General features: G+C 39.0%; 1 protein-coding gene across 2 annotated transcripts in view; it reads left to right on the forward strand.

Annotated features, from left to right (window-relative positions):
• Window positions 1-13,023, forward strand: part of LOC105839406 (RNA/RNP complex-1-interacting phosphatase) — a 46,492-nt gene extending 33,469 nt beyond the window's left edge. For both annotated transcript variants that reach the window (XM_012685693.3, XM_012685694.3), the window contains 4 exons: window positions 45-88; window positions 5,995-6,055; window positions 6,329-6,375; window positions 6,831-13,023. In XM_012685693.3, the coding sequence (XP_012541147.1) occupies window positions 45-88; window positions 5,995-6,055; window positions 6,329-6,375; window positions 6,831-7,618 (940 nt within the window). In that variant the 3' untranslated portion in view covers window positions 7,619-13,023. The remainder of the gene's footprint in view (window positions 1-44; window positions 89-5,994; window positions 6,056-6,328; window positions 6,376-6,830) is intronic.
• The last annotated feature ends 682 nt before the right edge of the window (window positions 13,024-13,705 follow it).

Here is a 13,705-nt window from a genome sequence, read left to right on the forward strand (position 1 = left end):
TAAATATTGTTAAAAGTAAAAATTTTTGCTCTCTTTCCTTGCAGATTCTTTAAAGTGATGGATGATTTCACGTCGACATGCGGTGAAGGTGAGTTTGCATTACTTCAAATATACTTGAAACAAAGTTTCTCGAATCAGAAATCAAAGTAACTTTGTTATATCTACTACAATCTTGGACAAATATGTAATGCTTTGCATTGATCGCGAGTAGTTGCATCGCTGAAATGTTTGACGAAAGCTGCAATACTCATGTCTGATCGGCGCCAACTAAAATGCATTAGATTTGACAATAGTAGAAAATAGCTCTTAAGAAACTTTCTCTACCAACAATCGTAGGAAGAAAAAGGAACACTGACAAGTACTCGTGTTTCTGGCGGGAAAAATCTCGTAAGGATTCTCGCTTGGACGAGACTGCTGATCTCGACTGTACATCTCTTCCTAATTTACTCCCTCGATTACGGCTCGGCCATGTTGTACGTTGTGAGAACGGATGTAGAATAGTTGGTGGTTGTTTTATTCGCGCGATTGTACGATCCGGCTTCTGTGTTTCGAATGAGGAGAATTCGACAAAGACGACGACGACAACGATTGGAAATGAATTCGACCGGAGTTCGGGAAGCGAAGGGATCGCCCACGCGCGAAGTATATACCGGGACGTTGTTAACCCTAGAACGGTAAACTTTTTTTTTTTTACTTCAAATGATATACTGTGTTATAAATATACCTTCTTTGGAAGCGTTCTGTATTCAATAGATGACCTAGAACCGGGATAAAATGAATTTTGTTTAAAAATATAATTATTTAGACAAGTAAAAATTGAAAAAATTGATAGCTTGGGAAAAAGGAAAAACGAATAAAGACAATCTTTTTTATTTTACTAAAAAAAAAATTATTGTACTAATGACCTTATCGGCACTTATGTGTCATTTCCTTTAGTTTGCAATGCCCTGAGAAACAATTTTTGCATTAAGCGACTTTAGATGCAAAAAAATGTCATTATTACAAAGTCTATATATATAAACACATTTACCACTTTATTGGTAAGATGTAGACTAACAACACGGGAAAAGTCGTTTTGATGCGAAAAACACAGTGTTTTATACCACACTCGTATCTTATTTCAAGATTATCTCAAGTAATGTCTTAAAATGCTAATACAGCTCTGTGATTGTTTGATGACATTTTAAGATAGTGCTTAAGATAATCTTAAATATAAAGCTCGGCAATGAATGTCGATCTAATATCTTATGTTGAATTATGGTCGATGTTCCGAGTCGATTCCTTCGTCTACTAACGTAGGCGGTAAATTCAAATTCACATTGAGGCACAAAATCACCCCAGTGTACCGTTCTAGGGTTGATTATCTACCGCCGTTTATCAAGCAACAGAAAAGAAAGTTCCCTTGAGCGTTTCTTCTTCTTCTTTCTGTACTCTCGTTTTTCTTCCTTCGTCGTCGCTCTGTTCTTTTTTCCTCTTCTCTGCGTGTATAAACCTCGCGTCTCTGTTCTTTTATTTTTTCTCATGCCAAACGGCCAGTTATATCTATAAGGCTGCATCGGGATTTGGTGTACATGTTGTACACCGTAATTTAAGAATCGGGTTTTGATCTCTGGTTTATTTCGAGGTATCTTAAATCTTCACGTATCTAGGATCTATTGTCGTCGAGGTACACGTTTTCTAGACAGTAATTCTCCGAACGATGCTTGAATATTTGAAATTTATTCAATAGACAGAACTCTTGTAAACTTGTACAAAATTCAAAACTTTCGAAATTCTTGGAAATCACAAGATTTCTCGGAAAGTTTATAAGATGCGAAATTAACGTAACCACCTGAAATTTTTGCCGTCGAAATTGCATGTTTGGTTCACTCTCGGATTTGTACACGTGGGAAACTTATGAAACAACTAACTCGAAATTGGGAGGTGGAGCGGTCCATCGAAGAAACGAGTCGAGACGCATTCCAAGGCAAAAGGAGCTGCTTAGCTGCCCATCCATTGGCCACCACTTAGCATTTATCAATACCTTATGTCCAATGCCTAATACCGAGACGACGGTCGATCACATAGAGAGATGCACCAAGTATCTCGTCACTCATTAAATCGATTATTAAATCTCCAGTGTATTTAGAAGTTTGTGCCTTACAATCTTGTGTGCGTCAATTTCTTTTTTTAATTTTCCACATTTAAATTTATATTAAGCTTTCGGGAATGTCTTTGTCTCTCGAGTTATATCTAATTATCCCCGATAAGGGAATGTAAATTGTTGCGCTTCGAAAGTATTCTTTTTTGCGCCGAATCAATATTGATTGTCGTGCAAGCATGTGTCGCGATAAGCCTTCCGCCGAGCGTTTCGCGACACGCTCCGACACATGCACGTCGCGGTCGAACTTGGACCGTTCGACTGATTTAAGACGGCAGTAATCGGCAGCTTGAAAAGACTCTCTCTAACAAGCTGTCGATACTTTCATGTTTATGTACGCCGGACGTTAACGTCCTTCCCCGTTTCGGCGGTTATTACGTGTACGTAAACGCCGGCGGGGCTTCGCGCCCTCGCGCTTACTAGGATCTCCGGCGTGTTCTTGACACGGGACAAGCATGATCTCTCCCGTCTACCAGGGGCTATTTGAGCTGACGTACCTCTCGCGTATATATCATATTGCCACATTTGCCACGTCGCTTCGGGTCGTACCTCGCGACTACTCCAGTAGCCCGAAAACCAACCTTCGCGCCGCCGTACGGGGAGTGGCATGTGCAATTCCGGGTGCGCCGCCCGCCTTTTATTCCTTCGTCGGCGATATCTCGGGGGCACGAGCGAAAACAATATTTGCATGCGACCGCCCACCCTCGTCCATTAGTATGCACGAGGTTGTACTGTGTAACCGACTCCCTCCGTCGCTCCGTTTCGCGCTGTTTGAAACGTGACGGACCGGAGTTCATTACAAGCAGCGAATTTCTACTTCGCTCGAAGAGTTATTTAGCGAAACGTTCTTGCGTCGCGTTTTTATGTTGCTTTCCTGAATTTCGAATTTATCTTCGTAAGCAAAACTCAATCTTCTTGTACACGAAGGAAACTTGCAATAAAGCAAGGCACTATTCGTGAAATCTCTTCCGCGACGTATGGTAATTATATTTAAGTTTTATCTCCTTGGAAACTGACATTTTACTTGACCTCGTTAACTAAATGGCTTACAGTCTTTTAAACAGATAATCAACAAACGAATTTTTCGGTACATTGGAATTTCTAGATATTCTTTTCAGTAATATTCTGAAAGTATGTTCACATGATGAAAATCATGGTTGCGTGTGCATAAATGTTTTGACTATATATAATGCTCGTAAATGCTATGTAACACTTAACGGCAGACAGAAAATAAGTTTAAATAACGATAAGATTAATGGACATTTTTTTTAATGTGGTATACGAACATGGGTTTAAAGATCCTGATGATTGTGTGTGTGTATAAAATTATATATATGTATATGTATATATTGTTTGATATTGTGTTACAATATATAAACTTGAAATTACTAGATATTTGCGAGTAATGGAATCAGCGTGAAGCTGATACTTCGAATTGATCACAGGCTTATCGCTAATTAATGATATTATTGTGAATATACAAGGCCCATTTTTGACCAGCAAACATTATTATGCTTTAGCTCCCGTCGAGCATCGTTTGATTTCGACTGTCAAACAGCAGGGTGCTCAGAAAGACTTCCGCAACATCCCTCTGACTGTTGTAATTTCATATTAATGTACGAATGTATACATATGTATACATTATTCAAGTGCCAAGTTTCGTGAATTTTACTTTTGCATGCTAAAGATAAATAATGCTCATCTTTTCGATGAGCAAAATTCCACACTTCTATCTTTTTCTTAATCTCGACAATCGCTTGTCTTACGGTAGAAATTTAATTTTATAATAGAAATAACTATTTATTAAAGAAAATTATTTAGTATACAACTTAATGAATTGTTGTACTATACATCATGAGATTTGGATAAAATTGACATAGATATAATTATTTTATTCGGTTTACGAAAAATGTAGGGACTAACATTCGGCAGTTGGAAAAAATGACACATATTTAACGCCTGTCAAAATAATCGTAAGTCTTCGACAATCTGGTTGAGGATCGGCTTATTTGTTAGCACAAAGGCCACTGCTCCACGGGGGTGCTGGCTCCAGATTCACATTAGATGCCGACGTGTTCTGGGAAGATTCCTGTCCGCTAAGAGTACATTTTTGGCTTATGCAAAATTGAGATGACCTCGTGATAGATACCGACGTGAAACGAGCATACCTTGCATATCGTGTACGTGTACATGAATGTTGAATTACATTTTGCATTCTATTATTATTTCTTTAATTTGTTTCAATTGTAATGTTATATTGTAATGCGTACATTATTCTATAACTTATTTAGATTGAACGAGCGATTAAGTATGTCAATAATTCAAGAAAGATAAAGAAACAAAAAGGAAACTTTCACGCACTACTACGTTTACTACTACTATGTAAAGTTTAGATCCTACGAACGTGTAACACTTGAGCGAAACAGTACTATAAAACTTCCCCTCTCGATTTTCGAGAGAGATTTTGAAATTTCGTTTGTGAAATGGATTTATACAGAAATATCTACGATCCTCTTTTGTTTCAAATGTTCGCGAATTCTGCGGTTTATGTTCCATTCAAGTTGAGGATTTACGTTCTACGATTTTTCATACTGTTATTTTCCCATATATGATAATCCAAGGACTCTTTTACGAAGAAATTTTTACACGAAGAAGCTTTTACACTCTACACGTTGTTGCTCATTCGCATATATTTATCTTAATACTTTTACATAGGACGCTATGTCGAAGGATGCTAGATCGAGAATAGCCCCGGTCAGGAGTTTTATTAGACTGTTTGTCATGATTTTTATTTTAACGGAATCTTATCGTCTTGCTGGCACCGTGCACTTTACGTCTACATATATTTGCATTATTGTCCTTTGCGGGCAATAATAGTATCGTATTTATCAAAAGAGAAGAGCATAATTCTCGCGCACTGCATCGTTCCGAGATACCGATATACTCTCCACTCGATCAAGCGAACCTCGCAGAGGTCAAACGGCATATCGCATGACTCGCGATGGGTCACTTAATTCCACCCTGAAAGCTGTGGTAAAGAGGTACGAAGTGCCTCTAAAGTACTTGGTACTTATCCTCCGCTCGTTTGCGCTTCGCTGAAAACAAGAAGACACCGGGCGGTGAAGGGAGAAGGTCGGTCGTGTGGAATCCAAGAAAAAGAGGCGGTAGACGCGCTTCGATCGTACTTATACTGGTCAACTACTCTCATTAAGGTTTTGCGGCCCTTGCGAAAATGCCGCCGCCGCCGCCGCCGTCGCCGCGTTCGACCGGCCTTAGCCGGAGTCACGAATCGTCGTGAATTCGTCGCAGCTTTTGCCGGTAATTTGCGATAATATTATAATCAGCCCCTTGCTGAGCCCGAAGAGGTGCCGACCCCACGCCCCGGGCCGAATTGATGACCCGTGGAATCGTACGCCTTGCCGCGCGTAGCGGTGCGCGCCCCTATTGGACGTCCTTTTCGCAAGCGAATATTTCTTCGGTTCCTGCACGTCCTCGGTGCCGTCTCGAAGGCGCTTTCGAGATACCGATCGCGTGTCCCATCGACCGTACTCTCATGTACATACACACACATCCGTGTCGCCGCATAATTACTTTATTGGTTACATTTTACTCCGTTACTCACTCCAAAACACTCCTTCGGAAAAGGAAATATACACGGAAAGCCTTCGACATTCGGACACTTGAATTTATAAACCTGTAAGTTTTGTTCTTTTTTTATAACAGTAAAGCGACACACAGTAAAGCATAATTGAAAATATATGAAATATCTTTCATGTGCGTACTAATGTCACTTGAAAACTACTTGTCTCTACTAGATTGTGTATATCGTGAGGTATGTGAATTTTCTGTTACAGATGAACTTATAGGAGTCCATTGCACACACGGTGTTAACCGTACTGGTTATTTAATTTGTAGGTCAGTATTGTGTAATCTCACATCGCCTCACAATTAAAACCAGTGCTTTTATTGCTTGAATTTTTGCATATCTGAATTCTAAATATTCGCTTTATTTTTATCTGTAAACATGTATATACTATCTAGCCTCGTATAACTAATGATGTGTCAAGATTGTAATTTATTATTTATTTATTTATTGAAATATTGAATATACACTTCAATCCTTCCTATCGATCGATAGGAAACCTAGTTAACGAAATAGAAAACGGTTCTGACGCTATTTTGTTATAGATATCTCATTCAGCAGCTCGGCTGGGAAATTCAAGATTCTTTAAAAGGTAAGTTATTTTAAAAGTTTGTGCACAGTAAAATTGCTTTTTTACCATTTTATTTTTCTTAAATGTTAAACCAAGGAATTATAGAATTTTATCTGTTATAATTTTTTTACTACAACTAAATGTTATTAAACATTTGACGAAAAAAAAAACGAATTAATTCGTTATGAACAGATATTATTTTATGTATATTTGTCAAAATAGTAGTATATACGTAAAGTGAATTTCACTTAAGGACAAATGACGCTCACGAGCGTTTTGAGCGTTAAATGAAACGCACCATAGTAGGCCATGATTACACGTGAAGTCATTCTTTTTCTATGTCAAACGTTACCCCGAGATAGGTTAGTTAACTATAACAGAGGAAAAGAGAGTCAATGAGTTTATACTTTGCATTTTTGTACTTTGCATTCTATCGTTAAAAAATTCGTGCAAACAAGATTTTTCTTTGTATTCAGCTTTTGGAGAAGCACGCGGATATCCCGTTGAACGCGACATTTATCTCTCCGGATTGAAAGAGGTCCAGCGAGGTAAAAAGATCGACACGAGCAAAGTTGTTTTGACGCCGAATTCTGTCGGCGCCGTAACTAGGAAGAATCCGAGGATGCGCTCGCTGGTGAAAAATTCGGTAGGCCGGCCGATGGGGCCACCGGGATATGGGATGTCGCGGCGAGGATTCGCGAATGGTGGACCGTTTTCGCCTCAGAGATTCGCGGGTCCACCGGGATTCGGGCCGATGCCACCTCCGCCCGGTATGCCGCCCATTCCGCCGATGAACCCGTCACTCTACGGGCTCAGGCCATTTAGGTATGGACCACCGCCGATGCGCCAGGCGATGCCGCCGACGCCGCCCGGGCCGAGGCCGGGCATGCCGCCTCCTGGTTTTCCGCCTCGTATACCAGGTCCGCCGAGGATGCCAGGTCCACCGAGATTGCCGCCTGGACCGACGGCGCGGTTACCGCCGCCACCGAAGATGCCACCCCCGCCTCCACCTCCGCCTTCGAGAACAATCAGATCATCCAAACAGTTCCAAGTACAACAGAAGAAGCAGCAGATTAGAAATGGTATCATGGAGCGCGCGGTGAACATTCGCATGAGGCGAAATGGGCCGGCTAACAATAGAATTTTGCCCAAAGCGCATAAGGAACAGGACTTCACTGTTGATACGTTCGAGGAGAATCTGCTCGCAACGTCGGTCCCGCCACCGAAACGGCAAACGAAAGGACGTTATAATCAATCCAAGTGACCATGTATTCACTAGGAATGCTATGATACTTAAACGCAGATTTTTTTTTTCAATACATCGCTATAAGCAGATGTTCACAGTGTCTAAGATATCTCGTGCGCAATTGCTGTCCTGTGACGAGCAGGAATACCTCACAGTTTGCACAATTATTTTTGAACTTGGATATTGAAGCTCGAACAGACTCGAGTCATATAATGTGTGAATTGTTACTACATTGATATCAATAACATACAGCTCCCGTAGATATTTTTTATTTTACCGATGTATTTTATATTAAAGACGCAAACTTTGTCGAAAATCTCATGATACTAATGTTCATTTTCTGATTTATGTCTATGTACATTTAATTTCTATTTTAGCACTTGATTAAATAATTATTAACAGTAATAATTATTATATACTATTATATAATTAAGTATTGTAAAGCAGGCTCTATCGATCAATAATATTGTGTAATAATAATATTAGGCAAATATTGTGCAATGATATTGAATCTAGTGGCCGCTTCCTAAAATTTTATTTAGACTACTTGTTGATGTGGTATCATGAGATTGCGTCAGAAGACATTTAGGGGTATTTCTGTAATAAATAGTTATTTATATATGTTCAATGGGAAAAACGAAATATTATGTAAAAATAGAACTGCCCATTACTATCTTGTGCAGGTACTATTATAGATTTAAGTGTGAGCACATTATTAATATAATTTCTTATTCGACATTTTTATGAAATTTTAGTTTGAACATTTAATATTCTTATTTCATATTATATACATATGTGTATGTAAACGAGTTGCACACATTTAAAACCAAATATTATATATGAAATGATTAAGGAATAATCTAAAAAAAAAAAACAATCAAAACAGATAGAGTGGAGAGAATAACTTTATGTACAATTTTAAATAAAATGTGTGCATTTAGATATAAGTGATATACACTATAAAAAAAATTAAATTGGTAGTTTTTTATCCATTCATATTCGGAGGAAACCCGCAATTATCTTTACGAATAAGCGCTAGGCGGATGTACGTACAATTCTGATATCAATTCTTCTAGCAAGATATTGGTTAAACAGCAATTAATTATTGCATTACAGGTTAACAGTAGTACGAGATATCTGCCAATCTGGATGTATCAGGTATTTAATTTTTTTTTTAATGACATAACATATCACTCTTTGCAGGTCGAATTACGAGCAAATTTTATTTTTTCTCTTCGATGTGTGATTTATTATCGTCCCTTTTATTTTATATTTGTCACAATCAATTCTTTTCTGATCGCTTTAAATCTGTATTCGAGAGAATTACTTTTTATTTAGACTACTTGTTTTATATACGGGGACCGAATGTTTTACGAGGATGCTCGATGGTGAAGTAGCTTGGTAGTTTGATGTTGTCGCTGTTATAAGATTACGTAGACACAGGTACGCGCGTGGCGCGAACGTAATTGAACGTGTGCCGGGAAGATCGGAGCAGGCCATGGCTGGTCGTGCATCGTGTATCTCGTTCCGAGATATTAAAGTGATTCAATATTCGGACCGGAGTCAAAGGGTCACGCGTGTAGGAAGAACACGTCTCTCGCGCGCCTGACCATATATCACGAATTGCCGTTGGCGTACGTGGAATTATTCCACGAGAAATTGCACGCGTCACACGCCTTGAGCCTCGGGGGCTTTACCCGGCGGCCTTAAAAGTGAGACTTGATGATAGGAAGGGCATAAATTAAGTGTGCTTGTGTGTGCGTTTTACGGCGTGCTGTTTCCCTCTCGCTTGAATGTAGATGTACCTTGCTCTGCTTATAATGACGAATCGGCGAATTCCGACATATTGTCAAAAATCGAGAATACATGAACGATACACGCTAATTGACGCGAATTGACAAACATGTAATTCTTAAATTATCAATTCTCCTAACTCTAAGATTAAAGGGGGATTTAATAAATTGCAGAAAATTGAACGTTATGCCTATGCAAAAAAAATGATACACCTTTATACGGCATGAACATAAGAACAAGAAGTAGTTTAACAGTATAAAATTTGAAGCTGAAACATTTTATCAATTAATTGTTACATTTGTCATAAAAATATGCTTTATTTTTTCCTCTTATTACTTGCTAGCACTTGGAATAAATTCAGTGAATTTATTACAATTCGTTCGCTTTTATTACAATTAAATATGCTCTAAGCTTACGCTTGTAGACGCAAAGTTCTAAGCTAAAACGTTTTATCACATTGTTACATTTATCATAAAGATGTACTTTATTTTTTCCTTTCAACTATTTGCCAGCCAATTCGATTAACAAAAAAATATAACATAAATCGTTCTCTTTTATTAAAGTTAAATATGCTTCAATTAAGTTATGGTTGTAGATGTAATGTAGGATTTTGTAGACCTAAATGTTAGGAAGTAATGAAAGAGAGAAGGAGAGAGAGAGAGAGAGAGACGAGCGACCACGACGAGAAAAGAGGTCGTCGTGGATAGAAGGAATTCGAAAACTTTCTCAGAGGTGGAAAGATCGTCGCCCTTCTTGCCACGCTCCCGGCTCACGGGAGACAATCCGAAAGTAACTTCTGGTGCGGGCTACTGGCGCCATGGGGAAACAATCGTCCAACACGATCATCGAACGTAACCGCGCACGCGAGACAACAGTTTCCCCGGGCCTCGTACCTATCTCTCAGACATTAGATTTATCGACATATTTTCTCAGTCTTTTGAGAGGCTTTATTTACTTTTGTACAACGTCGTCTACCTCGCCCTCGTGCATCGTTGCTGCACGCGGCTTGTTTCGGACCGCGCTGGACGCTGGTCGATCAGATCGGAGGGGGATAGCAGAAACGGAGGTTTAACCTGGAAACGGATCGGTGTTTGTATAAATTCTATTTTGAGCAAAAGAGAACATATTTGTGTGACAATCGAGAATTGGTAGGAATTGGATAAGAATCGTGACGAGCTTATGGGAAACATGTTATATCACGCCGAGCAAATTTGTCAGCATTTAAAAAGAAAATTATGAATTATTACTATTGCTTATGTCATAATTATCTGCAAAAAGAACGCGAGAGTTATCGATTAATAATAGTATAGTCTTACGATTGTATTATACAATTCTACCTTTGATTTATAAACTTTTCAATACAAAACAAAATGATATTCATAAGTATAACGCGGTATAATCGATTGTGATTTAATCGAATGACCGTTTAACATGTTAAGCTGAAACTTTTTTTTTTTAGAGGTATTGACAGAAATTTCTATTGCTGCGATCGTAACCGATGCGGAGTTATTGCGAACGAGAAGATTGCATGACCTAACTACCGCGTGATTGTTCCAAACGATCTTTCGGGTGCGTTTCGACGGAACTTTTCAAATAATTCGTAAAAACCCGCAGAGGGACAAACAAGTCCATAAAGACCTCGCGTCATCTCGCCGTTTCTTCTTCCTCACGTCTAGCTTCCTCTTTCGATCAGTCGTTTTACATGTCTTTGAGGTGCGATCTATCAGAAACACAGATCACAAATCAGATAATTCGTATGCATATCTGATCCGTATGTAAATTCGTACATGTATAAATGAGTTGCAGAATAAAATAATCATTAGGAAAAAGTAAATTAAAGGGAAATAATGATTTGTTTTGCAAAATAATTTTTAATTTTTATTAAGAGGAATAACATTTTATTTAGTATATAGATTAGCATAATCTATAATCTTTAGTTTAATTATGTACTTATATATTATGTTTAATAAATAATTAACCTTATTAAATACAGCTAAATTACACATGTTTATTAGAATAAATAAATCTTCATGTATTGTAATTTTTTTGTTAACAAATTTTATTTTTTATTTTTTCTCTTTTATATCGAAATCAAGCAAATAGAAAAGTGGCGAGAAAAGTGTCGAAATTTTAAACTTTCTATTTTCGGAGAGAGCAAGGTTCATAATTTCGCAGAAAAAATTCCTATGAATTCCTTTTAATTTGTTTATTTTTTTTTGCAAAAAAAGATTGAACGTCTATAATTCACTAATGGAGGGATCGGCAGCGAGCTCCTCGTCCGATGTGGCAATTAGTCCCGATTAATTCCTCAAAAATGAGAAGGAACGCGCGTGTGCTCTGCGGTAGGTATAGATCATTTAGGGTAGAGACTTTGGAGTCGAATAGAAGGCCAAAGGCTAACCACACACGTGGTACGATCTCTAGCATCTCTCTCTCTCTCTCTCTCTTTCCATATCTCCTCTCTATTCCGTATATCCTTTATTCCGTGCATCCTCCGGCCTATGTATTACGCGTATGTATGTATATATGTATGTATGCACATCTCGTTGGCACGCCAATACGATGCGTGGCAGTGCACTTTAATGCCGTGGCGCGGCCTACTTAGCGGCTGGCTTGATTAACGTGGAGTGATTAATAGTTGCTCCCTCTGTAACCAACCCCAACAGCGGCGGCATCGAAGATCTAATCGCACGATATTTATTGCCCTTCGCGTCGTCCACTTCGGGGCCCTCGGCTACGGCGATTTTGCGAGCCCGCTCCCTCTTCCCTTAGCCCCCTTCCACGATCTCCTTTTCGATTTCGTTTATTTTGGTTTTTATTTTCGTCTCACTCGGAGCCGGTCCGCGGGCTCCTCGCCTTCCTGAGTCTCGGCCTTCCAGCATCGCCCGAATGCCTTTCGGTTCCCGTTTCAGCTCAAGTTATTTAACAGTGGTTTAATGATATTTATTTACGCGACGTATAGCTAGTATATAATATCTGTTTAAAACAAGTGAGATACAAGGTATTTATTTACTTTGTTTTAAGATATTCCGCTTTCGGTAACGAGCATTATTTCAAACTGTTGCTATACACACACACACACACACACACACACATATATGGTATATATATAAATATTTATTTCCATGTATTTCAATTCTAATTCCATTTGAATAAAAAGAATCTATCTATGCTTTCGATAAATTCGTGATGATACGCTGTTGGGTTTTGCGCGAGAGACATATCTATCTCGTTTGTTCCCCCTTTACATGTTGCGTCAGCGTTACGTTGGCGCCGCATTCGTCTATCCAATCTGTAGCCGTGTTTACAATCCCAGCTTCGACGGCTTGCAATTGTTCTGACCAGGGATGACTATTTGTAAATAGATATGGACATTTTACTCCTTCAAGTATCCATTCTACAAAAGTGATTATTACAGGGATATGGATACCAGAATTGATAGATATCCTTCAAAAAAGTCGGAATCGAAACTTATAAATGTGATTATTTTTGTAATGATTGCATTCGAAAACACATCATGTCGTAGTTTGATATAATTTAAGGTATTGTTTCGAAATGCGTATCTACAAATGTACAATATATATATTTTCTGTCCAGTGCAACATTGAAATAAAAAAGGGTTTACTTAATTTTTGTGCTCAATTTTATATATGGCGTACTGTCTGGACGAGGAAAACGTCATATCAATGAAATATTGTATCCCGATCGGAGATAATCGCGAAAGTCACACAAATGTCGCGTGTTGCGTTTTTTTTTATTATCGCAAAAAAAAAAAACTTAAATATTCGATAAGGAAATGAACCGAGAACAAAGTGCATTACAATTATATAATACATAATGAAGATACCAATACGTTCATTTCTGCGGATGAGCGGTTATGGATCGTACAATTTAGGCGCGATTAATAAAATTATACATTGACGATTGCAAAACTGCCTGACAATAGCGAAGTCGCGATGTCGACAGACAGAAACTGTCGGACGTCAACGCGCCCGCCGGCTTTTCCCGCTATTTATACGCCCGTCCCGGATAAACGAGCCGATAATTAAGACGCTGTGTAATTAGCGATTAACGCGCGTTATTAACAGCGCAAACAGTCCGCCGCCGTCGGCGCGAGTCGGCGCGCCAATATGAGAGACTTAGCGAGCCGCGGCAATGGGCGGATACCGCGGCGTGACAGATATCGCCGATACGTTTCGCCGTGCATACGAAAGGCATTTCTCGATCTCCCGCACGGGCCATCGCGTACTCGGGTTTCGTTCGCTTACGAAGCACCGAAGCCGACCATTTGGATACATACATACGCGGGGG

Source organism: Monomorium pharaonis, chromosome 1, assembly GCF_013373865.1.
Source record: "Monomorium pharaonis isolate MP-MQ-018 chromosome 1, ASM1337386v2, whole genome shotgun sequence".
NCBI classification, from domain to species: domain Eukaryota; kingdom Metazoa; phylum Arthropoda; class Insecta; order Hymenoptera; family Formicidae; genus Monomorium; species Monomorium pharaonis.